This window comes from Fusarium oxysporum, chromosome 6 (genome assembly GCF_000149955.1).
Source record: "Fusarium oxysporum f. sp. lycopersici 4287 chromosome 6, whole genome shotgun sequence".
Lineage (NCBI taxonomy): Eukaryota > Fungi > Ascomycota > Sordariomycetes > Hypocreales > Nectriaceae > Fusarium > Fusarium oxysporum.
Window position 1 is genome coordinate 1,221,943 of NC_030991.1, and position 27,236 is coordinate 1,249,178.

Consider the following 27,236-nt stretch of genomic DNA (forward strand, 5'->3'; position numbering starts at 1 on the left):
GGCTAAGAAGTTAGATTAGAAAACACGTGGTGTACATATCCAATCCTAGTGGGCAAGCGGCCGCCAATCAGCCACCTATCGATTTATCCGTCATCAGATCATGCGGCTGGGATGACATTCTCAAGGAACTTCCCGCGGTATTCGCACGGGGTGGTCAGATATCGACAGACAAAATATCATATCATTTCTTAGTTTAACATATTTGAATTTCACGGTCCTTTACAGGTTTGCGATGAGTCGAGATGAGTTAATGCGATTTCAAACTTTGATGCAGATTCAATGATCTGACATCAAGGCAATAATATAACATAATTCTAGGTTTAATAGATGGCGACCCTCCATCTTTATACTTATTGCAACGGTATTTACACTCGGAAACAGCCAATAGCCGACCAACATTTCACGGCCATCTCCAGGGGTAATTTTTCAACCTTGAAGGTTCTCTCTGCATGGGCATTCTAGTATACTTAAATACTCCTCCCTTGCGAAAGCTATAGGTTACACTGAAACCCGTCGTTCATTATCTTGGTAATAAATGATGAATTTCCTCCTGCACCAAGACCCTCTCTTATGCCAACCTCGGGCCTCATATCTCCCCATTGAATCTCATGTATGCAATTCTCTCCCCTCTCGTTCCTTGCATATACGGTTTCGAGTCGCTATTGTCTATGTTACCTATTTCCGCCATTAACGACGATCCCTCATTCGCAGGACATTGGTCGACTATCAAAGTCCAGTATCCGGCGGACTGTTTCGGAGGTGCCTTTTGCATGTCACGGTTATATCGATTCCCAGCTTCTTGGGTCTGCGATTATCTCGGCATGCATAGACACGCAGACCAGGGCCACCGAAAGACTCTCATGCGATAATCCCAACCGTTAGTGATAGATCAGTGGTTCCCTTTGACTCCACGGGTACAGCCAATGACCCAGCCATGGCGGCCACTATCTCGTCGATCCCCCGCCTGCAATCCCCCACTGCAACTCGAGATTGGGACGTGGACGGAACATCGACTACCTCTCGTCGCGATTTGACTTTGCCTGGCAACAATAACAGACATATTCCAACAACCCGAGAGAAACATCCAAGAACTCTCCAAGATATCATAGAAGTCACCAATCGTATCTTGCGGCACAGAACATTGCCACTAGGCCACAATTACGACAAGAATCAGGATGACGGATGTCAAAATGTCCGTTCTAGCTTCAGCAAAGGCCTGCTCAGTAACAGGGTTCGCATGGACAGGAGAAAGTACAAAGTAGAATCTCCTCCTCCCCGACTGGCAGCTAACCCTCATGCCGACGTCTTCAAACATGTTAATAGTCCACCAAGAGAGCTTGTAACATATACTGGGAAATATGAGGTGCTCGGGACGTATGCCTACAACGTCCACAGAAAGTCGAATGAACAGATCCGACCAGCTCTGCGTTCATGCCGTCATCATCGGTCTTTCGGCACACCCACGCTTTACAAGTCGGTTCGCTTCGACTCAGACTTGGAGAATATTCGATATTTCCATGAGATGGACCGTCCCTTCGACGTGAGTAAAGATACATCACCTGTCACTGACTGTGATGAAACCGATTTATTCCCACCTCCATATAAGAGCCTGAAAAAAAGGGCATTGCCCTATGAATGGGAGTTGATTACCCCTAACTTCCCTCATGATACTACCGCTCGTGAAACCATGCCCGTCAGGCTTGAGAGGGTATCTCTTTCCAACGATCAAATGGCTATACTAGGTTCCCTTATAGTTGCCAACCTGGCTTTCGAAAAGTCAGTCGTCTGCCGTTTTACATTCGATTTCTGGAACACTATTTGGGAAACTACAGCTAAATACGATTATAAGACTAATGCTGGCGAAATACCTGGATATGATCGATTTGTTTTCTCTATAATGCTGGCTGATACCGTTGACTTTGAGGCACAGCCTTTATTCATTTGTATACGCTATGCTGTTAACGGACAAGAATACTGGGATAATAATTCCGGTACCAACTTTCAAGTTGATATTATAAAGAGATATCTCTGCTGGGGTAATAAAGGGTAGCTATAACCAGCTTTTGCATATACAGTCAACCGGGGTTCCGAAGAGAGGGTGGACAAAGAAAGAAAAGGCTAAAATATTAACATGCTAACTATTATTCTCACCTGCGATTTAACTTCAGGCAGCCGCTTGCACCAAGTTTCAAGGCATTTTAGGTCCCGCTAAGGGACAGAGAGCGATAGTGTCTAAATAATCAGAAGTATGCGCCATAGCTGTTATCATGTTATGGAAACAATTTGTGTAGCTTATAAAGGGGACTCGCGAAATCTCAGCCTATTTACATTTCTTCCGGTATTGATGAATCGGCATTTATCTGACAACACACCACTGATTCCGGCTAGATCGCTTCTAGTTATATAGACCAGGCTCGTTAGCACTTCGATGGCCTCAAGCCAGTCTCATTAAAGCTATTAATATCAGCTAGGATAATAGCAGATTTTGCGACTGTGTTCACAAGTGTAAACCATTCGCGAATAAATAGCCAGATCTTCATATTTATAATTCTGATAATTATACTCATTATCATAACGTGTCTCAAACTGTGAGTGCCATCCATATACCCAAGATTCAAGTTGCAGCCATCTAGGTCTGCGGTCGTTTTCCTTCCTCAGCCGCATTCTCTCGGTCATTGACTACACGTTCGACAGCAGTTTCAATATCTTCAGCGCCATCAAGCATATCCAGCCAGGCTGTCTGCACCGTCTCCTGCTCAAGAAGCAACACAATAACTTCAGCTACAGATGCCCGGCTAACACTACCCCTCGACGTTGTAGTTTTTCCAAGCTCGATCAACCCTGCGGGTTCATCCGACAGTATGCCCAGGCGAAGACTTATCCCCGAGAAGTCAGCTCGGGTGGACGCCTCCTGAAGAAGTATCTCATCTGCTGCTAATTTAGCTTGACAGTAGCTGAAGAGACCGACTCTCTGCATCTCTTGCGCGTATATCCAGGCTTCCTCATCCCACCAACTAGGTCGCTCTCGACGACAGTTAATATACGAAATAACAAGTAATCTTTTAACAGTCGGCGTCTGGACTGCAGCTTTAATAAAGTTAATAGCAGCATCTCGGTCGATGGCAAACGTCTAGCGAGGTTTATTAGGCGTTATATTCGATTGAGTTGACATATTTCTTACTTGGTCAGGCCTTGCCTCCCCACCTGCTCCAGCGCACCAAACAACGGTATCTGGTTTGACTTCATCGAGGATCGATCTTGCCTGGGAAGTATCGTGCACATATTCCAAATTACGGACCAGCACGTTTAAATCTCCCCGGTTAGCAGTGGCTAGGCTGTTGATCTCGGAGACTTGATCCTGACTCCGAATGAGACTAGTGACGGTCCACGACTTCTTAAGTAGTTGCTGCGTAAGGATCTGAGCAATCCTTCCATGGCCGCCGACGATCAGAACGTGTCGACTCATTGTAGAAGCTGCCAATTTCTCTAGCGGCGTGCCTGTGTGATTGCCTGAGAGTGGTTGGTTACTGATATAGGCAAGGCTTTGTTAAGGCAAATCTAATAGTCCAGGTCGCTTAAAGTAGGCCACGCAGATAACTTCCATATCAAATCTCCGCGCCGGAAAGGGAGGCACTAAAGAAGCTAACAACTAATAACGTAAATTATGCTAACGTGACGATGCGGTGTCGAATAATGATGAAATGGCAGCTTTACTACGTCATTATGCAGTCATAATCCATAGCATCAAGCAAGGATGTAGCAGCATATTATGCTTCATCGGGCATGTTACTCTCCATTTGAGGGGCTGGAATTCTCGGATACTCATTTATCAAACCTAGACTGACAAAGAAGCTGTGTCACAAAGCTCATTGGTTATCATAAGGAAGCATTATGCTGTCAGCCATCATCACAGGTGCCACCTGTTACGCTACCCCTATGTTGAACCAATGTACATAGCCCAGACATCAACTGCTTTGAACAGCTTCGGGCACAAGTATTGTCGTCCGAGAAGTCGAAAGAATTTCGTAGCAGCAGCAGGCCCAAAGAATGGGAATACTATCATACTGGGGGCTTTATATAATCGGATATATGACGGTAAAACTGGAATTATACCCTAGCTAAAGTGTAGAACCAAGCCATATTATAAGAAGATGACGCGTTGAAGTTTAATAACTTTTGACATCGCAATGCGAAAGTCTTTGCCCAGTATGAAGTTGGTCTAGTTAGCCCGTCGAGCGGTTTCCCAAGTTATTCTCTTGCCTTGAACCCCGCAGCTGTGGTTGCTTGTCTGGCAGCAGCCATGAGCTCCGTGACAGCTGCTGTGTTACCCTTCCAGGTGAACTGGGAAACTGCGGCTTCATCGGGGTTCAAGAACTGATCCAATGCTACAACGACAACGAGTCATTGATTTGCTTGTTCATAGAAGCTCTAGAGACTGAATATTATGCAATCTTGAGGTCAATTAATTACCTTCTGTCATATCTATTATTGGGCAAAGATGATCCTTAAATCCGCTCCTCTTATGACAAAACATATGATTAAGAGCTGCAATCAAAGGTAATATGGAATATTATATGCGGAATTATGTAAATCACGTCGGAGCCCAAAATCATGTTACTGTTGACTCCCGACTAGGGAACCGACAAAGGTAAGATAGCCAGATGAACCAAGTGTATGGTCCGATTCACCTTTATATTCGTCTAGCATAATCAACTCTTTATTTCAACATAATAACTCCAGAAGTCTTATCATTATTGTATCTTATTTTACCATACTAAATGCAGAGTAAAATGGTAAAACTAGGACGCTGCAGCAGCAAGCTACCGATAACAAGGTCTGCGCCGTTAATAAACTGTGCATCTACGCTTGACGAAAAAGAAATATGAATTGGCAAATACTTAAGCATTTAGATATTAGGGTCCTTCCTAAACCCTAGCGTATATATAGTAACTTCTAATAGTTAAACTATTACTATTAGTAGATACCAGTAACTACCGTATTAAGTTAGAAAAGGCAGAAAGAAAGTTTGCGCACAATTAAGGCTTTTTGAGTAGCTATATCTATAACTCCGTTGGAATTCGAAAAGCATATAGAGCATTTTATGTAGAAGTAGAAACACAGCAGAGATAAACTAGTTCAGTACCTATACTCTAATATATGAAGAGAATTCGGGGCGACTCATTACATTGAATAATAGTCTAGAGACTTAATACGTCCTACGGAACTCACTGACATATCCGTAGAACTATAAATAATAGGAAAGGCTGCAAGGTATGATATAAGATATAGCTAGCCACAAAGCTAAGAAGAGTAGCAATATAACTATCGCTATAAAATATAAAGTCTATTTCCTCAATCCAACCTGAGCCTGACGGACTCAGTGTAATGCCTGATGTAAGATCCATCTCGACACGAAAGTTGCGACATGTTGCGCTTTTCAGCTGTCCGTTCTGATATCAGCACGCTCCGCTGATATGTAGCGTGATGCGCACAAGGGACAGGTATAATGTTGTCTCAGGTACCAATGGGTAATGCAACCCGAATGAAATACATGTCCGCACGACAACCGACGGGCAATATCATTATCCGCCATCGCTTCCAAGCATATAACACTATATAACAAGAATGGTCAGTTTCAGAATAGAATTATCTCTTGAGCTACACTGCTTACCAAATACTATTCCCGCGGGGACAAGAAGGATGCTCCTCTGAGTCAGCTATCTCTATCTCTGTTATTACTTGCTTGTATGTCCGCGGCGGAGCTATTGGGTCTAGCCGTTCTACATCACTAATATCAGACCCCATGCTCCTAACTGAAACGTCGCTCTCAGAATCCTCTCGGATCCGGTTCTGGTTCTGTCTGATATCGCTCAATTCAAGTCTTTTTCATAGTTAGCTTGTGCAATAGAGCGTCTATATTAATATGAGACCACATACCCGTGTAGGATAAGAAGGGCATAAAAGATAAAAAGGGCTATAAAAAACATAATTATGAGGAGTAATTGGATCCATTCCTCCGACTGGATAGATCCGGGCCTGACCCTTGGGACTTGAGATATATTTGCTGTCGCCATGATTGTTGCCGCTTTCTCAATATCACCTGCTCCAGCCTTGCGAAGATCTAGGCGCCAGAAGACTAGATTTATGGCGATGTGAAATTTCGAGCGAGTACCAGCATCAGGCGCAGTTGTTGTGATCTGGTATTAGGTGTAACAACCTGGGGTGATTTTGGCGCGGCATCAGCTTTGGCCGGGTGTAACATGATCACAAAAGTTTATGCCTACACCTTTAGAATGACTCCTCTTATCTTGCGCAACACAGTCTGTCATACAGTTCATTTTGGAATACCCCGCGTTGCCAGATGAAGCCCCCGTCGATGATCTTTGCGTCTTCCGGAACAGAAGACGCCGATTTTGTAAGCGAGGACTTCGTAAGCTAGCCTATATACGTGATCTCCGGGGCGGGTATGAAAGATTGATTATCCTGCAAGATTCCATCCCTGATGGACTCCGAGTTGTCCAGTTGCCTTGAGCTGGTGGCATGACGTGCACTAAGACACCACAGGTCGGGATGCGCACTGTATGCCGTTTTCAACTTCATTTTTATTGGAAAATCCGATCCCTTTTCTATCAGGATTCCGACTATTAAACTGAAAGTCCTACAATTAGAGTTCAAAAGTCCTAGATTAAATCACCTGGAGATATAAACCGGTGAAGAACTATTATCTCAAGAATTAACAACAAGTTTAATAAATATATATTTTCACTCACCACTCCTGCCCAATATAAACAACATTTCTTTTTTCGAATCCTCTACAAACTACCTATGTGATATCATGTCTGAATGCTGGCCCTCTTGATGCTTAAGTCGCTGATTGAAATTCGGTTGAGGATGCATCTTGCATACATGGTACCCATATAACCTGTACGCCGATTCACAAATCAAAAGCCGCAACGGTTGCGTTGCGTTTTACATCCTGCATTTCTTATCAGTGTAAAGACGTCAATAGATCCTTTGTAAGTCTGAGCTATCCCTGCATTCTGGCCTAAGCCAAGTTCATTGTTTTAACACCATGAGATGTCTTTTTCGAATTTGATTGTCCTAATCTATAACATTGCATTCTTCTGATCCACGTATTCGAAAACCCTTCGCCTTTGTTATCGCTTTGGTCCGTTGTGAGTTCCTCTCCCACAGAGCACTCTCAGGCATCATGAATTACGGGCCAAAAACGCTCGCTTACGCCGCTTTTTCTTAACTAGTTTGGTATGAAGTACGACTGCCATGTCGGTTATGATGTTGATGGGTGTTCGACGATTGTCGCACTGCTTCCCGCCGACTTTGTTCATACCAAGTGCTCAATGATGTACCTTGGTATTTCAGATCACTATCGTCAATCTTGGTGATTGTAACATAGTGGTATGAGTCCTGGTTCGCGGGTGGCACCATGGACATATCATATCGGCTTGTGTTGTAGCTTTGGTGATGAGGCGAGCTAGCTATGGCAATTATACTAAGGCCAGAGAAGGGCATATAACGGAATAGAGAGAGATGGTTTGAGGCAGACGTAGGGATGTAAATTAAATTTATAGACGTATTATATGAAGTACGTGATACCATGGGTAGGATTATTTTATCGCATATGTTTATGTGCAAATAGACTGATGCTCTTGTCTAGAAACCAGCCATACGAGGTAGGATATGTAGTCGTAAGGCCCTCCCAATCGGTTTGTAAGATTCATCACGCCATGCAAACTACGAAAAGAATTTTCAGTTTTATTTTCATTTAACTTTTATTTTTTTAGTTGACGCATTGCTATTTTAACTCGAGATTGTTTTCAGAGCGTCTAGATTTATCGTATGATCTCCCCTGTTATGAGAGTAGTTGCATCTTTGTGTTTAAAGTTACCAAGCTTTGCTACTGCATGACGGAAACCTTTACACATATCAGGCCATATGAACTGCATGCTATCCGGCAATTGCTTAATTGGCTGGTGTCTTCCAATTGTTGGTAACTTATGATACGAATTCATTCTTTGTCCAATCTCTGTGTCTGAGTGATCCATGAGGTCTAGACTCCATTACATCGATCCATATGGCTTGGTCACTTTTGCTCATCACACGTAACAAACCCTTGTGCTTCCGATTGTCGAGAACGGTCGACAGGTAAGCCGCCAACCTTCCGATATCCGGAAGGGTCCATCCACAAGCAAGGAGGAATATCTCATGTCTGCCACGTGGTTGTTTAAAATTGAACTTATTCCAAAAGATGTTCACTTGCACTAGACATTTGGCAGCTGGCGGTCGTTGTTGACGGAATTTCTTCTCCCAAGTACGTAGCGTGAAATTTCTCCGTCACTCGAAGCCAAACCATCTTCTTCCTTGAGCCCTTTCTTCCTCTCATTTTCTCTCATAGCACGTGCCGATTCGATTCGAAAAACTGTACCGCGGAAAGTAGCGTGACAAGGTGGCTGCTAGAACCGCAGACTAAACGGCCATCCATCACACTCTGCCTTGTCCCTCCCCCGCTCGAGATAGACTAACCACAGCTTGTTAGTATGGTTGTATTTGATGATTGAGTCAGTGTGGAATACTGTAGGATTTTCACTAAGAAATCGCCAACTCTGACTATTTATTCGACAATTGACTAGAATCGTATTCTGCCTCATTAACGTATCATTGGGAGGGGGGTGGTGGGGTCAGATCATCCTACAAAGTTAGTCCGAAAAGCATAAACTCTCGCGCTAATGTTTCCTCTGCATATAACCTAGAGGTCAGATCAGTAAGAAATCAGCTGTAAAGTCGCATTGCTGCAACTGTGGGTATGATAATTTTGAGGCGGGGGAGTACAGCGAATAGCACGACGCCAACGATGATCCCGGTGGTTGACTAATGTAAAAATCGTTAACTGGAAGGGCTGTTGCTATGAACTCTGGTACCTATGCGATCTTAGAGCTTGATAAATCGTGTCGATAGCTGCAGTGCCTAGGTTAAAGCGAAGCAGGATCAGTAAATCTCATCCTGCTGGCATCAGATCAAGGACTTACCTGTTCTCAAAAGTCTTGAGCTGCCGGTTACTGGCAGATGCTTACCATAGCCTTGTACGACTAACATTTTCATAGTGCCTAAACTCGCATTTACTCAGGGTTATAAGATTCTGGCTAGAGTGCTCGGAAAATGATTTATTACATTACGTTAATAGCAGACGTAGTCAGAGTGGCCGAAACTCTAAACTAGAGCGATTATAATGGCGATGGGGTTATCCAAAAAGCTCTAGATCGGGACATTAAAATTCCGACAAGATATTTCACGGGACCAAAACAAGAAACTTATGATAGGCTAGGATGCAGAAGTAGGTTAGGCTTACAGAGGTTTTACCAATGTTCCTACGCAATGATGTGTGGAATAAAGAATGTAAGGCCCGACGCAACTATTGCCGCTTTTTATATGCATATCGGAGTATAAGCCGATAGGGGTACCATAAATGCAAGACTAGATCTACCTTCAAACATCATAAAAAAGTGCGAATATGACTAGCATGGAGGTGCAAGCTTTAATCGATAGCCATGGGTATGCATTGGCCTCAAGTAGTCTATGACTATGTGAATAGCATATTGGCGAACATTTAAGATGACGCTAGTTAAGATGATAAGACACCAGTATAAACTGGAGAATACCGTGATGAAAGTACCAGATGTTATGATGGGTGGCATGCAACCTTACAATGTGGATGCCTCTTTCTTCACCATAAAGGGAATTCTTTTAAAGCGCAAAGTCCAGGGACTTGGAAGGTTGTCGCCACCGACTCCTGGTAGCTGTCAAACATTCTTTCCGCAATTCTATGAGAGGCCACTCTCGCCGGTCGCCCTGCCGCCAAAAACAGTAGCTAGTAGTCCAGGTGATGTGATAAATATATGATAGGGACAGGCTTTCATGGTATATTTAGAGGTATGCCCTAACCAGCTTAGAAACAGTGACCTAAGCATTAAGAGGGCCAGTACAACAGACACAATAGCATCCGCACAGTTTGCACAGGACTGGAAACATACAGTTCGAAACGGCGCCACAGTGCGTGTCCCAGCCAGTGGTGTGCCACCAGCTCAAGGCAGATGGACTCGGAGTTGACCATCGGGGTGGAATCTTGCAGTATAATCAATCTTTCATTCCCGCCCCGGAGATCACTTAACGTAAACCATCAGCGAGTGGATCAAATCAGTGAGCGAATCAAAAATCCCTCACTCTCTTTTTGTTGCACTCATCCACATGTATCTCAACTACCAAACATGTCAAAGTCAAATAAAGAGGCAAATATCATTCTTGCTCTTCAGGCTCTCCGAAATGATCCAAATCTGGCTCTCAGTCGTGCTGCAATTATCTACAAAGTCCCTTATAGTTCGTTGTGGCGCAGGTATCATGGCGTTCCTGCCCGATGCGATATTATTCCCAAGTCACGCAAATTATCCGAGCTGGAGGAAAATATCGTGGTCCAGTTCATCCTGGACCTAGATTCGCGTGGGTTTCCCCCGCGACTGTGTATTGTTGAAGAAATGGCTAATCGACTCCTTGCCGACCGTGACGAGCCACCAGCTGGCAAGTGCTGGGCTTCTAGGTTCGTCAAGCGACACCCGGCGCTCAAAATACGGTTCTTTCGTAGATACGACTACCAGAGAGCTAAATGTGAAGATCCGGCCATTATTCGTGGCTGGTTTAGACTTATGGAAAACACAATTACGAAATATGGCATTACCCTTGCCGATATATACAACTTTGATAAGACTGGCTTTATGATGGGTATGATTGCGAGCGGTATGGTTGTTATAGGCACAGAAAGACGCGGAAGACCAAAGCTAGTGCAGCCTGGGAACCGGGAATGGGTTACAACTATTCAAGCTGTTAATGCCGAAGGCTGGCAGATCCCGCCATTTATCGTGGTTGCAGGCCAGTATCACCTCGCCAACTGGTATCAAGAAAGTAACCTTCCAGGCGATTAGGCTATTACCACAACCCAAAATGGCTAGATAGATAATAAAACAGGCTTAGAGTGGTTAAAGCACTTTGACGAGCACACAAAGACGCAATCGAGCGGTCGATATCGGCTTCTAATCCTCGATGGGCATGCAAGCTATCACTCTGCTGACTTCGAGACATATTGCAAGGAAAACAACATCATCACGCTCTGTATGCCTGCTCATTCATCACACTTACTTCAGCCCCTTGACGTCAGGTGCTTTGGCCTGCTGAAGAAAGCTTATGGTCGAGAAATAGAGCATCTGATCCGCTGCTCTGTAACCTACATTGCCAAGACTGATTTCTTTCCGGCCTTCCATTCCGCAATTCAGTCCTCGATGACGAAAGCTAATATTCAAGGAGGTTTTAGAGGGGCTAGGCTTGTTCTGCTGGACCCAGAGAGTGTTATATCAAGACTTGATATGCAGCTACGAACTCTAACACCGGTTGAGGAGGTGACTAGTCACCCTACAGCTTGGGTTTCAAAGACGCCGAAAACTATGCTTAAGGCTAGATCTCAATCTGAATATCTTGAGAGACGAATCAGAAGATATCAGAGTAGCTCTCCAGAATCAATTCTAGGAGCTTTGAAGTCTCTTGCGAAAGGGACAAAAGCAATGATGCACGAGAATGCCCTGTTAAGGGCTGAAGTTCAGGACCTTCGACAAGCAAACGAGACCCTTAGCAAGCGGCGTAGAGCGAAAAGAACTCGCCTACAGAATAGAGGGAAGATAACTGTAGAGGAAGGAAGGGCTTTAGTGGATCAGACGGGTGCAGGTGTGAGGGTAGTGGCTGTATCATCGAAAAGTGGTGGTCAAGGGAGGTCGACGCGAACGCAAGGAAAACGCTGTGCAACATGCGGCAAGACAGGTCATAACACAAGAACATGTCAGATAATCGTCGCGATGGGTGAGGAAGAGCACAGCGATTAGTTTCGATTGATTCAACGGTCCTTCGTATTTTTATTGTAGGTTCAGAAAGAAGGGGTAGGATTTTTGATTCGCTCACTGATTTGATCCACTCGCTGATGGTTTACGTTATATAAGCTGGCTCACGAAGCCCTCACTTACAAAACCAGCGTCTTCTGTTCCGAAAGACGCGATGGTCATTGTTGAGGACCTTATCTCGCAACACGAGTTGTTCCGATCTGAACTGTACGGCAGACAGTGTCGCATAAGGTGAGAGGAGTCATTCTGAAGGTGTAGGCATAGACTTTTGTGATCATGTTACACCCGGCCAAAGCCGATGTCGCGCCAGTCACCCTAGGCTGTTTTATCAATCGACAGATCATACTAGATGCGTCTGATGCCGGTCCTCACTCCAAACTTCAACTAACCATATATCCAGCCTTCTGGCGCGTCATGTTTTTCAGCAAGCTGGCGCAGGTGATGTTAAGAACGCGGCAACAATCACGGCTATAGCAAACATGTCCCAAGTCCCAACGATCAGCCCCGAATGCATCCAGTCAGGAATGGATCCAATTACTGCCCATAATTATGTTTTTTACATCCTTTTACACCTTTTATGCCCTTCTAATCACTTACGAGTATGTCATCTCAAACTAGCAAGTATCGACGCCTCCATTGCACGAGCTAAGTATGGGAAAGACTCAAGTGTAGGACCAGACAGAACCAGATCCTGATGCAAGGAGATTCCCTGAGCGACCCGCCAGCAAGGAGCATGAACCCCGAAATTAGCGACTTGCAGCGACTGGACTTAATAGCTCCGCCGCGGATGTACAAGTAAGTAACATCAGAGATGGAAATCGAGGGCCCAGGAGAACATTCGGCCTGGCCCAACGGGCTCGTTAATTGGTAAGCCATTTAAATCAACAGACAGTTTCATTCTTTAATTGACTAGTCTTATTATATAGCGCTATATGCTTAGAAACTATGGCGGATAGTGATACCGTCCGTCGGTTACCCTGTGGGCATACATTCCATTCAGGTTGCATTATTCCCTGGTACTTGGGACAACATTATACCTGTCCCTTGTGCGTATCCCACTTCATACCATCGGAGCATGCATCCATCAGAACAAACAGATGAAAAGCATACGGCGTGGTGGTTCACTAACACCGAGTAATCATGACCTTACAAACTGTCACTTGCGCTGCTAGCACAAGCTTTCGTGGCTCAACTTGAATTCAGCTAGCAGAGTTTGTATCATATGGTCGAATTCATATGGCTACAATTTTAACTTCGTGGCTAGTCATCAATCATATAATAGCTTACGTGTTCATTTAATCATGCACAGCTCTGCGGAACATATTGGTGAGTCCCGTGGTTCCTGTTATCTGTTTAAGCTAATAATAAAAGTGGCAAGTTAACTCGAATTCCTATCTCGTGTTGACTTATGGATGCTGAGCCGGCTCACCTCTGCTGATTTTTATTCCCGAATATACTACCGACCATGCCTGTTATTGCAATCCCAGAGGAACAATGGGCGCAAGTACTCGAAAAGCCCGGCGGCCGTATGTTTCTCCTTTTCTGTCTCAAACTTGGTACACTAGATATTGATATCAGTTAACAGTGGTTGTTCATAAGAAGGTTCCCGTGCATATGCAAGGCCCTGATGAGGTCTTGGTTAATGTGAAGTATTCCGGTGTCTGTCATACCGATTTACACGCTGTAATGGGCGATTGGCCTCTGAAGAGAAAGATGCCTCTAGTTGGTGGTCACGAAGGCGCTGGTGTTGTCGTCGCCAAGGGTGAGCTTGTCACGAACATAGATATTGGGGACCACGTTGGGATCAAGTGGTTAAATGGCTCTTGTTTAAATTGCACTTTTTGCTTGCAAGGCGATGAGCAGCTCTGTCCTCAGGCTCTCTCCGGCTATACCGTCGACGGCACTTTCCAGCAATATGCTGTTGCCAAGGCGGCACATATCACCCGCATTCCTAGCGAGTGTAGCTTGGAAGACGTTTGCCCCGATCCTTTGTGCTGGACTCACCGTCTACAAGGGGCTTAAAGAATCCGGTGTTCGTCCAGGGCAATACGTCGCTATAGTTGGTGCAGGTGGTGGCCTCGGATGCTTCGCTCTACAGTACGCTAAGGCCATGGGTGTCCATAGCATTGCAATCGACGCAGGGAACGATAAATCCAAGGTTTGCAAAGATCTGGGCGCCGCAGCGTTCATCGACTTCCAAGAGTCCTCAGATATTGCCGCTGATGTTAGGGCCGCAGTCCCCGACGGGTTCGGGCCCCACGCTGTTCTCGTGCTCGCAACCCACGAGGCGCCATTCCAGCAGGCATACAACTATGTTCGATCACACGGCAGTGTTATTTGTATTGGTATGCCGGGCTATGCATATCTCAAAGCACCAATCTTCGCCACTGTCGTTCGCATGGTCAACATCAAAGGCAGTTATGTGGGGAACCGTCAGGACGCAGCCGAGGCTATTGAATTCTTCCGACTTGGCCTGATTAAGGCGCCACACAAGCTTATTGGTTTAAGTCATCTACAGGATGTCTATGATATGATGCTTAAGGATGAGATTGTGGGTCGGTATGTCGTTGATACAAGCAAGTGATATCGGTTTCAAAGTTTTACCATGATAGTATAACTGGTCAAGTTGAGTGAGATGGCATTGAATCACCATGTTGGCTGGCTACATTTTTTGCTGGAAAATCATTTTACTTTATATAGTACTGGTATGAATGTTACTGATTCTCATCCCTGCTGGAACCTGGCTGCCTTTAAGCCGTGGGCTGTAGTATTTAGTAATGTTGTTGCATTCTGCGCGATTGGAGACACCTGGTCCGAATTAAATTATAAGTGGTTGGCTGAATTCATCCTTCGATTATCTTCTGGATCGGGATCTCCGCTAGCCTGAGACCTAAGCTAAGCAGCCGCCTTTTACGGTTTCTGTCTTCTTTGCTTTTCCATTTTTCTTTACTTTAAGATGCTCCGATGAGTCGTTCAGTCAGGGTGTTAGTATGGTCGTTGCGATTGTTAAGGTAGCCCTCTAAAGCTGATCTCGGCATGTTTCTCTACGCCTGCCACTCCCTAGGGCTAATCTTCCCAGCACTAGTTTCGAGTAGAGGAAGCTCGTGAGTAGCGTCGGGTAATAGGGACTCCGTAACTCGAAGGAGAAATATTGGTAGCGATTTGCACAGAGAATGGCCTCAGCAGAGAAGAAATATCACCTATTCTCTAGAGTTTTAGGCAAAGTCTAGACTCGTAGGTCAATGTGAGGACTCCGATCTTTCGACATACAGCCGAGCTAAAAGTATATAGTTTATAATGGATTTTAAGCTGAAGATTAAGCGGCCCGGCTGGTCTCGACCATCGATGTCAGATTTACAATGGGATTAGCATACTTCGTAGGTTAGTATATTAAGTTGCTGGTTCTAGTTGATATTAATGAAATAATAAAAGGCGGGCTGATTGTTATGCTACCCTACTTCGTGGTCCAGCATATTGATACTGCACTAATTTTCTCAATTGCAATTACAGCTGTTATGCTGTCTATATTCAGATATACTTAATCTGCGGTTACTCGATTCGGCTATTATTCTGCCCTCTATGGATCTTTAGAGGCTTGTTTGTTGGAGGCGTTGCCGCCTGGGTTAGTTATGGTACTGTACGAGCTGTAAATAAAGGTTTGAAAATAACGTGAATAAGGGGGACAGGCTATGAATGGGCTTGAGAATGTTATTGAGTTACGCGTTACTTTAAGGATCTGATTCAATCCCTATCGTTCACGGCTAGCACGCTACAAGTGACGTACCAGGAAGTGAAGATGGTAATTCTTCCACCTATCCCATCTATGATTGGCACCACAAAGTTCGCCGGGCCCAAACTCTCCCCTCCTCGGTCCCCTAAAGTCGATATCGACAGTTCACACTCTTCATTGCTATCCCTTCGACCGTGCGAAGGCTCCCTAATTTAACTTACTCTATTGTTAACACTATCAGAAGCTTATTCTGCAGGCTGAGATAGTGACCAGTGCAGATCCAGACTGATACAAATATAGCCTCAAGACCAGCGCTTATTGGGTTATATCTCTACGAGTGACCGCTAGGGGGTCCTAGCAAAGCGAAAAGGATGAATCACCATGTAGTATCGGCTGTCAGAATGCTTACTCCTAGTTGTTATTGCATTGACGAGATAGATGTGAATGCATCATCTGGTTATCTATCTGAGGGGCTTTCCATTCCCACTAAATCTGACGTGTGTAGTGGTGCCGATATAGAATTCCATGGCCAGCAACAGCGGCCTTGGACCATTCAAGTTCTGCGGTAGTGTTGACGTCAATCTGGTCTTCTCTATTGATTGAAATTTTAGTTGACGGTATTGGTTACCTCAGCCTTCTTCGGGTGCGAAATGCATCTGAGCCAAGAGAGGGCCTCATTGCTGACGCCGAGAACGGTGGTAACAGCAGCATTTCCGTGGGCGACAAGGCCTACTTGCTTTTTCTTCTTATACTCGGAGTCATAAACCTTAAGAACGTGGTCTCTACCCTCCAGGCCTTTGTGGTATGATAGGGAGATAAGGTCCTTAGTGTCGTTGTACAGCTCCTGGGTGGGCTTTTTAATAATGGGGAATCGCTTGTCGACGTAGTGGAGGATATTATCGCCTAAGGAATCGACCTTCTGGATATAAGGTAGAAGGTGTTGGTAGGGCTTCTGAAACCAAGTCGTGGCGGTAGCGGCGAAAGTCTGGTAAGCGGCGTCGCCGAACTGGATGGACCTCTGGCCATATTTGCCAGACTTGAAAGTATGAACGCCGTCGCTGATGACCGGGTAGCTGAGCAGATGCTATCATGAGGTTAGCATCCGAATAGGGCAATGCATAACAGTGTAAGTGTAGTAGGAGATGTATATTATACCTGGAAGAAAACCGAGTGGTGAGCAGGTCCCGCGTTATCGTTGAGCTGAGAAGACATTGTGCCGGATGGGTACCAACAAAAAATCGGTGCAAGCGAGAATGGTATATAAAGCAATAACAAGCTGGGCAAGTCGCCGTAGCTGCCGGATTAATATGATGGCAGCATGACAAGTAGAGAAGATGGCAGGTAGATACAGTGGCACTAAATAACAGGTACCATTAGATCGCGAAGGGACCCTGAAGTAGGAGAGGCAGCGCGATGGGGGGAAAGTTTGTAAATCATAGGAGGCACAAGACACGAGAGTGGGGCATGTGGGGGATGCACAAACCGTTGGTTTCTGCGGATGAATCTAGCGGGTGCTGCGAACTTGGAGCTTCTCATTGGTTCGGTAGCTTGATCGAATGAGCTTACAAAGACTGGGGTTGCATTAAGCTTCCACCAGAGAAACAGCCTTCATGCAATCTTAACTCAGAATATCATCAGTATTGAGTCAGAGTAATTGGGAAGATCTAGGTTTGTCAAAGATTAAGCCATAGGGGCGCCTACCTAGCGAACAACAAATTATGAAAGAGTAGAAGCCACTGAAAAATCAGTATTTGCGAATTTCCGGTAAGTTGCGTTGTTGTGGCTCGTGTCTTGCGGACCTGAGTCTGAATATGCCAACCTTCGACGCTACAGGAGGACCTGTCGCGTCCAGGTCCACATTAGAGTGGAGATTGGTTATCAGATTACGGGCTCATCGATTCGTGAATCCACATAATTGTGTTGATGTCTTGGAGATTTTGGTGGGCTTTGAGACATAAATGCCCCACGATGCATGCGATACATAGCCTAACCATTAGGGATCTACATGGAGGGCTTCAGCGAAGTTGTTTCCCGCTAAGCCCCGTGCGTGTCTGGATGTCTGATTATCTGAGCATGTTGACCTAAGCGGGGCTCCGGACCCCACCATCACCCTAGCTCATCATGGACCCGCTGGGCTTTATTATTCTGCCTTCTACTCATGCCTTCTCCTCTCGTTACGCGTTTTTAAAGCTCACTGGCATATGGAATTGCTACCGTTTGTCGTAGGACCCTTCGCTTCACTCACAACCCTCTCAGATTGCTACATGATCGTCCCAACGACGTGGCCAAACTTGAACTACCCAGGTCGACCAGCTCGATGCGGAGCGCTCATAGGGATCTATACAGTCTGAGTTTTCGATCGAAGCACTGGAGCGGACGTTTCCGGTATGGTACGAGCGAAAGCAATGGACCACGGCGCAATGGAAAGCCAAAGAGTTCACCAACTCGAGGTTTCTCATGTATCAGATACGACTCGGTTGCTAAGCACCAATGCACTTGATACACATGACAAGTATAGCGAAGCCATGAATGACGGCCGCTGGGGGAGATATGAACATTCGAAAGTGTTGTCGTGGTGGCAGAGGCCCTCAGTATGCTCCAACTTATCGGACGTCCATTGCAACCAAGAGCTGACAGCATATCTAGCTCTACTGGCTGCTCTTCCCTTTCACTGTTTTCACCCTGGCTTTCGGAGGTGTCATTTTGTCTAAATTAAATCTGTAAGCGCTTTCATTGTATATTAAACTCGGACCATTGACTTTGATGCGCAAAATACCCTCGACCTCGTTTGCAAGCAACACTTGGCGGATCAGAAGCTCCTTAACCTGGAGATCACCTTCAATGCTATCCTTCTCGGCAGCGACAACCCACAATGCAAGATACCCGAGGTCCGGAAGAATGCTACAACTTTCATGCTGGTCATGAGTCTCATCACGGGCTTACTGAGTGCCAATGTGACTCCAAAGTTGGGGCATCTATCAGACCGATATGGTAGGACGCGATTGATGGCCCTGGCTTCCTGTGGTGGTTTAGTTGCCGAATTCATAACCATCTTGGTGGCCAGATTTCACCAAGTGATTGACTACCGGTGGTTATTACTAGGAAGCGTGTTTGATCGATTGACCCGGCTCTTTCACAGCTGAAAGCACCCTCCACCAGTCATATATTAGCGATTGCACGCCGCCCTCAAAACGTGCAGCGTCCATAGGCTACGTGTATGCATGTCTGTTCACTGGCCTGGCATTCGGCCCTCTTTTGGCCGGATACTTTGTCAAGTAGACTGGCAGCCTATTGTCCATCTTCTATGTGGTTTTGGGCTGCCACAATATGTTTGCGATCGTAATTGGGTTCATCGTTCCGGAATCTCTATCCAAGAAAAAGCGGCTGCTTACTCGGGAGAAGTGGGAAAAGGAGCAAAGGTTGAGGGCCCAGACCAGGAGGTCTCTGTTATCCACTATCTAGACGGCTAACCCATTCGAGCCTCTCAAGATCCTCAGCCCCATAGGCCCTGGAACTTCGCAGGCCCTCCGCCGGAACCTGGCTGCTCTGGCTCTTGATGATTTCATCATTTTTGGAATCTCTCAAGCTGCTGGTGCGGTTATTATTTTGTACAGCGAGTACATGTATGGCCGGGGCACCTTTAAGCGCTTTCGATTCGTGTCCATTTTGTCGCTAGTTTGGGTAATGGCTCTGATGGGCGTCTTCCCAATCATCAACTATTTTGGACGTGTTCGTCCAGTTGCTCGGAGACGACGAGACTGTCTCATCGTGCCAGCAGGGAAGCATTATAGAGCAGACAACCTCGACATATGGGTCCTTAGGGCTGCCCGGACGTCAGATATCCTAGGTAGCTTTTCGTACAGTCCGGCACACTCTGAAGAGGTTTTTTCCCTTAGCGGCATGGTCACAGCAATGGGAGGACTTGGAAGTGCCACTATCCAAGCTATTGTAATTCAGCACGTTCCCTCGAATCGTGGAGGGCGGCTCTTGGGTGCAGTTGGCATGCAGCTTGCCCTTTCCAGGATTCTTGGCCCGCTCTTGTTCAACGGCATCTACGCCGCTAGTGTGAGAACGTTTCCACAGGCCATCTTTGTCCTACTGGCAAGCTTGTATGGCATCAGCTTCCTGGCGAGTTTCGCAATCCGGCCACACGGTGAGTTGCTCATGTTGTCCCGAGGCTTCGTATATGCTAACGAGATGTGTAAGTTCATTGGGAGGATGAACAAGAGGAGACAAGGCCACTTAACCCTGGACAACAGGCATACAACACCAGCACGAACACGATGCCTATAGCTGAGGACAGAGTCCGTGTCCAATAGGCCTATGATAGGACTTTCGGTCCATAATCAAAACCAACAATTCAGGAAACGCTCATGTGCAATGGGCGTGATTGCGTACCCAGCTCAATAACTGCGCCACGATTGACCATGTCGATGAGGCTTTTAAATGCTTGTTATGAAGCCGTCAGCGATACTTCTTTTGGTTCTTATTGTCAGACACTACGTGTATTCGGTCCATTGATCCAGATTGGCATATTCATCTTTTTTTGTCGAATTCAGGTATCCCTGCTTGCACGTGACAGCCAGTGCCTGCTCAACAGCAACGCTGAATTCGTAAAGACCGTAATGATTAAGAAAGCTCGTGAGGCGATGTAGAGAGTATTATAACCTCCCAAGTCTTCTGAAAAGGTCCGGAGATCAACAAAACTTGAGGATTTGCGTAATGAATTCCATCTGAATATTTATTTAGACGAGTTCCTTAATAAACTACTTATAGGTTAGGGATAGGCACTTTAACCTATTAAGTAACTCTTTCACTTAATAGGGCACAATAATGCCGGACAGCCACAAAAAGCCGGGATAGATATTTCCTACTAACTTTACTAGAATTTACTAAATAACTTCAGAACTAAAAGAGCTATTTTAAAAAAGAAAATAGGTTTGAAGTATTTGTATTTTTCTCCATTTAATAACTTTTAATAAAATAGCATTTTTTTCTTAATAGTATCTTTAATTCCCCTTAGTAATTGCAGCTGTACGGCATTATTGTGCCCTATTAAGTGAAAGAGTCACTTAGGAGGTCAAAGTGTTTACCCCTGACTTACGAGTACCCATAGTAGTGTCCAGCGTCCGATATCAAGATTATTGGGGGGGCAACCAGCCACAACCTCTTGTTTACGCCATCGAGGAAAGGGTGTCCGGGGCAATTGGGACTCACCATTTTGGGTTTGGGTTTGGGTTTGTGCGGCTGATGGGCTGGTGACACAGAGCAGTGGCGAACGGGTAGATTGCACGAGAAAGATGCTTGGTGATGTTTTTTTTTTTTTTTTTTGAGAGGTAGAGTGGTGTTGAAAAGATTAAGAAGGAAGAAAAGAGTACCAGGCTTGCATTCGCTGTGCATTTTAATCTAGGACTTGGCCTCCCTCCTGTCCTTTTGTCTGAGACCAACAGGGCAACCGTGGCAGCCACAAGGCCTAGGCTGGTCGCCCAACCGAAGCCAGCCTGGGTGACAAAATGAATGAAGACGTTGATCGCCCTTTTAGGCCCAGTCATCATGCATGATGTCAGTATTATATTGTCAACCATCTGCTAGCCGATCGAGAAGGTAAAACTATTGTAACTTGGGCAAATATGCAACGCTATCATCAAAAGAATTGATCTCTATGTGTCAAAAAAAAAAAAAAAAAAAAAAAAAAAAAAAAAAAAAAAGGAAAGGGAAAAAAAAAGGGCTCAGAGGCCATTCATTGCATTTGCATAAATATCTGTTGCGTGGCTGTCGATCACTTCCATCAAGTCTTGGCGGAATATCCGCCCTGATCAACACCTCACGGTTCTCGTCCTCACTTCCTCTTCGCCAGCAAAATGTACGTGCCCCAGACTGATTCAACCTGGATATCTCTCCAGTGGTCACCCTGTGCCTTCCACTCGGGTTCTGCCTCCAGGATCTGGTCAAACAAGATGTCCACAATGTCTCCCTCACCACCTTCGGCACGGCTCTTCTTGTCCGGGTGCGCATCCATCCAGCCCCGGTACGCAGTGAAGGCCCGCACATAAGCCTCAAACTGTCCAAGATTGATCTTGCTCCTCATCCAGGCCGTCTCTGGGTCTGCAACCTCAGTCGTGTCTTTGTCAACGTTGTAGGTGATTCGCTTGATCTTGTCCCACTCCGACTCAGGGGGCTTGACGTCCGCCAACAGGCCCCGGAGGATGTCTCGCGCGGGACGCTCCCAATACTGGTTCAACCCTTCCAGCCCGGGCGACACATCTCCTTCGTCGTAGCAGAACCTCTCAAATATCTTGTTGGCTTGCGGGTGTCCAATGATGATGTTGTCCTTGTACCCCCAAAAGGCCAGTGAGCCGCCTGACTTAACTACCCTGGATAACTCTGGCCAGACTCGGGAGTAGTCGAACCAATGCGCTGACTCGCCGGCTACAGCCATGTCTACCGAGTGCGCGGGTAGAAAAGACAAGTCCTCGGCGCTGGCCTGGCGGAACGAGATCTTGGAGAATTGGGCAGTGGCTTGCATTCCCTGCAGCATCATACCAGCACTAGGGTCAATGGCGATGGCCCTGGCAAAGCGGGGGCTCAGCTCCCTAGCAACAATTCCATGGCCAGAACCCAAGTCCAGCAGCGTACCATGAGGATCATCATGATGATAATACCCCAGAATTGTCTTGAACAGACTTGCAGGATACGTAGGCCTGGCTGCGGCGTACCCTGCAGCAGAGAAAGTTGCCCTCCTGCCGTGGCGTTAGTTCAGTTGCGGAGTCTCCTAGGAGAAGATGCATCGATCTGATCATCATGACTCACCCATAAATGGACATTGTCACGGTCACGATGGCTGATTGATCAAAGGTCACTGTACTCGGGAGAGTCGCTCAATAAAGAAAATATGCACCCGCAGGATCGACTGATTTATACTTCGCAGCCGCGGCTTCGGCCTTACACATGACACAAGCACTCAAGATTGATGGAGTGATCGACCGGTATATGCCGCTGCTCCGCAGCGCGGCGTGGGTGATAACGGAACGGAACCTACAACATCCCTTGAATGCCTGCACCCTTGATTGACAATCCTGAACGGCCGAAGACACAACCTATCCTGCTAGCCAAGTGTTTAGCTGACTTTTTGATATAATGACCACCGAAGCCACTGTTCGCAATTTCTTTGCGCTCTCAAGGTTGCCAATGAGCGAGGCGGATTCGATGCAGTCGTGGCTGGCGATGGCGGCCGGGTCACGAAGGGGGGTGCATTTTATTGAATGGTGAGCGAGGACTGAAGTTGGGAAGCTGTAAGAGCTCGATTGGAGGGCAGAGAATCATGACCAAAGAACACGTAGTTTGATGGTCATATCATATTTTACGAGCAGCCTAAGTTTTGGGCACGCTCCCGCCCTCTCAGCTTGTGAGTAACCCGGTGGCCCGAGCATACAAAGCCAATCAAAACCTTCCTTTGTCATCTTACTTTCTTGGCATGCAGATGTTAAGAAAGTAGCTCCAATTACACCAATCTTCTTAACAAGACCTTTTTAACCTGGGAATCCATTCTCCTGCCAATCTCAATCGAGGAGCTCGCACTGCCCTCTTGCAAAACAGCCCTGCTGTCGTAAATGGACCTATTAGGGTCCCGCCCTCCCACAGGAGGATGGCATTTATGCCGTTCTCGCCTCTCTATGCATTCTCTACTGCTGCAGCTACAGAAGGAGCCCAGATCGCCTATCCTGACCCCTCCCCGGACCCTACCTCAACTACTGTATAGTAACCAGTCTCTATTTTTAAAGCGGCCATAAGCTCACACGGGACCGTATAGAGGAGTACAATACCAAGTTAAAGGTATCTTAGGCCTTCCACGCTAAATTGAAAGAAGCAGCAAAATAATTCACCACGGGGCCCAAACGGGAATTCGCCCAAAGTTTGCCGATAGCTTCCTGGTCTCCTGAAATCAGGCGCTTACTGACGCGGCCTCGCCTCGGCTGCAAACAACGCCCTTGCCCAACAATCCCAACATCAACAACAACAGCCCCCTCATCACCAGGGACAACCGATTGCAGGTGCCCTACTCCAAGAGGAACTCTGTCTCTTCATCCGGCTGGACGCCGAATCTCCGCCCAGGGACCATAAGGACTATGTAATCCTGACCAATATATCTCGGAAACTTGGGGTGGATCCACGCAAGATCCCGCGAGTTCTCCAAGTCAAGTCCGGATGGGGCCGTCCTTACCGCCAACATAACCACCCGCGACCTCATGGAGAAACAGACTGAATGGGCAGCTGACTTAGGGGCCGCCGCCATAGAGAATAGGCAAGAGTGGTTTACCTACCTAGCCTCAGAATACCCCTGCAAGCTGACCGACCTCTATGGCAATGAAGCGAATAGCGATGCAGCCGCAGACGAAGAAATAGAACTCCAGACAGGGCAAAAAACCGTCAACATACGGCCCACGCGGCACTAACCTGACAACCCCTTAATGAAGACCTTAGTTATATCCTTCTTGGAGCCAGTCAAGAAATACTGGCATCTCTTTAGCAGCCGACTAGCGAGGCTCATTAAGAAAACCAACTATCCAAGACAGTGGAATGTATGCTGAAATGTATGCTTAGACTACCACCCGTCACTTACCTGCCATCGACTCCTCCTATGCAAACACTGCAGTGAAACCGCCAGACATGAGTCCGGGGACTGTGCTGCACCCCGAGCAATAAGCCAACTACCTTGTCCCCCACAAAGCTAACTTCGCCGAACGCCCAGCACGCCTGAAGAAGGTGCATGGCATTTTCCGCTGGCTGACCAAACATCAAAGGGACCATATTTGAGTTATAGTTGCTGAAATATATCGCCAGCGTAACATAGTAGCGCAACGGCTCGCACCTGACCTACAGCAAAACGGCCCACAGCAGGATAGCACCCCATTGCCAAGCTACCCTTTGTCGCCGGCAACACTTGTCTACTCATTTCAGAGCGTCTGAAGGCTCTCAAGGCGGCTTTCCTTACGCAAAATCACGACGCGCACAACTGGCTTGGCGGCCTGTATCTTGAAGTCCTTGCCATGGAGCGCGGAGTTGTCGAGGCGTACGGGAGCCAATGGGCTGGTGCCGACACAGGACAGCTTCTCGAGTTGATCCACGTCAACTACCCGTTCCAGCTAAAATCTAAATCGAACGCAACCATGGATCTTTACCTAGAACGAGCTACTTCCAAGGGCATCGCCGACGCAGCCCATGGCTTGTTCCTAGAGCAAGGGAAAGCTGTTGTGGATGCCACCTTGCCTTAGCTGCGGCAGTAGAGCTCTAGGCGTTAAAGAACGTAAGGTTTAAGGAAGGTGGAAGTTGGTGTAAATGACTAGATAGAGCGAACAGTAGAAAGATGCACCGTCTTTACATCGGAGAGATAGAAAGGAAGAGCTCTAAATTTGAAAGGGAGAAGGGTCTAAATATAATTGCTTGTAGTTTAAAGGATTGGAAGAATAAATAATAGAGAGATACAGTATTATCGGAGTGGAGTAGTAGGCAGGTAGAGCTCTATTAGATAGTGGTGCAACTCTTGAATAGGTTAATCTAAACTAGATATTCCTTTCTTATTATTCTCTTATAGCCTCTATTTATAGTTACTAGTTGTTAAAACAGCCGTATGCATATAATTACCAAGCTGAGCAATGTGACTGATGGGAACATAAATGGGGATTCTCAGAGGCATCGCTAACTAGTATGCACTGAGCTTTTAAGTACATAAGACATGGCCAATGTTGCATTTTCCAACTTGCATAGCATTCCCTCGATGCATCGAATTATCTCGTCTTGATTCACCACTTCTCCAATAATAAGAGGATTCCGACAGTCGGCAGACTTGTCAAGATAAGCCCCGTCGTCAAGCAACGCGCGTCTGTTGATCAAAAATTGCACTGCTAGATAATATAGGGACAAACTATTTGGGATGAGGATGTAGCCTACTGTCTTGGTCGAGCGAGTGTGAAGCTGTCCTCAGAACTGTTCCCAATATGCATACCGTGTCTATAGGGCATATTCTAGAGAAGAGACATCGCCATTTCGCCACTGACATCCACGATGGGCCCCGACTCAACCACTCAAGACCAGGCATCCCCTGCTCAGAAGACATCGGTCCCTACCACTCTCATATTCGATGGGCAGCAAATAACCTTGACGGAGGACAGGAAGCTTGACAGATCTTGCGCAGGGAGTTCGGCCTGTAAAGAGGCGGAGCAGGCGGTCCAGCTCGCGTCGTCGCACGGGAAAGGCGCCCTCCTGTCTGTTGGAAAGAGAAGGGGTTTGCTACCGCAGGGTATCGACTGGTAGTAGCCTACCGCATGAACGCCCCCATTGATCGACTCCTTTTGTATTCATGCCTTCTACCACTGCGCGTTCCACGTCACCAATGTGGACTCGCCGCGGACCTTCAGGAGGCCCTACTGTACCAATTACCACTGGTAATGGCATCCAAAACCATTTTTTGGGCGTTCAATATGCGGACGGGTACCTGTCCTTCTGAATTTGGACGGGTTTGTCCCAGATTCCATATTTGGTATAATTCTCTCCGCTACCGGACTACCTCTCGCTGTTTATTCCACTAGCCCAAGTGGGTTTACTAGAGGTTCATTCACCTGCTACTTTGAAGTGAATCACTGGCTAGAAATTGAATAGCCTTGACCCATCTAAGTTACAGATACACTCGAAATTCTACTCTACTAGAGCTAGAGCTGCACTATAATACAACTTTCTCCCTGATCGACAGCCGAATATAAGGCTTTTTGTTCATCGATATCCCACTGAACTATTTCCCAGAACTCATCCATGTCTCTTCTGCTTGCAAACAATTGCTCCTTCTCGGTCTCTTGAGCTACTTGTGCTTCGATACGATTAGCCTCTGCTTTGTCCCAGTCTAAATTAGCCGTTACCTCTTCTTTGGCAGCACCTCCCCATCTGCTTATAATCAAAACACCAGCTATGGCTTGCTTTTAGGTAGCCTGGAGGTATGCCCATTGCTTTTCGATACGGGGGTTACCAAGTACGGTTCCTGGGGGTTAGGCCTTATACCAATCATCTCTTGACCTGACGTATCTTTGGTGGATGACTCGTGGATCGTCATACCTCAAATGCTTAGTTGCACCCTGGAGCTGTATCTTTCGAAGGTAATGGTGATGACACTGGCGGTCTACAGATAAATGGTGTAGGTTATGGATATCAAGGTTCTGCAGTCGCGATGTCTCAGTCTACCTGCCCTGCTTCGATGGTAAACTAGAACAGCAGTTCTTGAGAATTCAATTCAGGCTTAAACTCGAAGGTTTCCAAAGTCGTGATTGGCTGCCACTGCAGTTTATTGATCGCTGTTGTTGATGGTTTTGGTTGCTTAGCGGCTGCGAGGGATATCTATTGATGGTCTTCCAAACACACCTGCGGCTGGTCTGAAGATACAACTGGCAATGCTCGTAATTCCGTGTACTGTAGTAGATACTCATTTGAGTTCCTTGCGTAACTGAGTATATAACATTTAATACATAAAGCAGGGTTATGCATCAGCCTTACGTTCTCAATGGCTTTAC

The 27,236-nt window shown here is 46.3% G+C and overlaps 7 protein-coding genes across 7 annotated transcripts; 4 read left to right on the forward strand and 3 right to left on the reverse strand.

The window, feature by feature from the left end:
• Positions 1–392: 392 nt before the first annotated feature.
• Positions 393–2,256, forward strand: FOXG_19678 (uncharacterized protein). Its single transcript, XM_018399943.1, has 2 exons — positions 393–610; positions 712–2,256. The coding sequence occupies exon 2, from the start codon at positions 935–937 to the stop codon at positions 2,048–2,050; it is 1,116 nt and encodes a 371-aa protein (XP_018244505.1). The 5' UTR covers positions 393–610; positions 712–934; the 3' UTR covers positions 2,051–2,256.
• Positions 2,257–2,629: 373 nt separating this feature from the next.
• FOXG_07162 (uncharacterized protein) lies at positions 2,630–3,466 on the reverse strand (the record flags this gene model as incomplete). The annotated part of the gene is made up of 2 exons (XM_018385799.1): positions 2,630–3,130; positions 3,182–3,466. The coding sequence occupies 2 exons, from the start codon at positions 3,464–3,466 to the stop codon at positions 2,630–2,632; spliced, it is 786 nt and encodes a 261-aa protein (XP_018244506.1).
• Positions 3,467–13,416: 9,950 nt separating this feature from the next.
• On the forward strand, positions 13,417–14,585 carry FOXG_07163 (alcohol dehydrogenase 1; the record flags this gene model as incomplete). The annotated part of the gene is made up of 4 exons (XM_018385800.1): positions 13,417–13,477; positions 13,537–13,925; positions 13,966–14,510; positions 14,564–14,585. The coding sequence occupies 4 exons, from the start codon at positions 13,417–13,419 to the stop codon at positions 14,583–14,585; spliced, it is 1,017 nt and encodes a 338-aa protein (XP_018244507.1).
• Positions 14,586–16,288: 1,703 nt separating this feature from the next.
• FOXG_07164 (uncharacterized protein) lies at positions 16,289–16,948 on the reverse strand (the record flags this gene model as incomplete). The annotated part of the gene is made up of 2 exons (XM_018385801.1): positions 16,837–16,948; positions 16,289–16,765 (listed from the first exon to the last, which is right to left on the reverse strand). Exons 1-2 carry the CDS (start codon positions 16,891–16,893, stop codon positions 16,289–16,291), a joined length of 534 nt encoding a protein of 177 aa, XP_018244508.1. The 5' UTR covers positions 16,894–16,948.
• A 2,060-nt stretch (positions 16,949–19,008) lies between these two features.
• FOXG_07165 (uncharacterized protein) lies at positions 19,009–20,000 on the forward strand (the record flags this gene model as incomplete). Its single annotated transcript, XM_018385802.1, has 3 exons — positions 19,009–19,020; positions 19,144–19,834; positions 19,888–20,000. The coding sequence occupies 3 exons, from the start codon at positions 19,009–19,011 to the stop codon at positions 19,998–20,000; spliced, it is 816 nt and encodes a 271-aa protein (XP_018244509.1).
• A 1,520-nt stretch (positions 20,001–21,520) lies between these two features.
• FOXG_07166 (uncharacterized protein) lies at positions 21,521–22,505 on the reverse strand (the record flags this gene model as incomplete). Its single annotated transcript, XM_018385803.1, has 2 exons — positions 21,521–22,421; positions 22,492–22,505. 2 exons carry the CDS (start codon positions 22,503–22,505, stop codon positions 21,521–21,523), a joined length of 915 nt encoding a protein of 304 aa, XP_018244510.1.
• A 2,223-nt stretch (positions 22,506–24,728) lies between these two features.
• Positions 24,729–24,953, forward strand: FOXG_19679 (uncharacterized protein; the record flags this gene model as incomplete). The annotated part of the gene is made up of 1 exon (XM_018399944.1): positions 24,729–24,953. One exon carries the CDS (start codon positions 24,729–24,731, stop codon positions 24,951–24,953), a length of 225 nt encoding a protein of 74 aa, XP_018244511.1.
• Positions 24,954–27,236: the final 2,283 nt, after the last annotated feature.

Bases quoted from the DNA above. Each gene is read 5' to 3' on its own strand.
- FOXG_19678 (XM_018399943.1), top strand. From the start codon at position 935: ATGGCGGCCACTATCTCGTCGATCCCCCGCCTGCAATCCCCCACTGCA.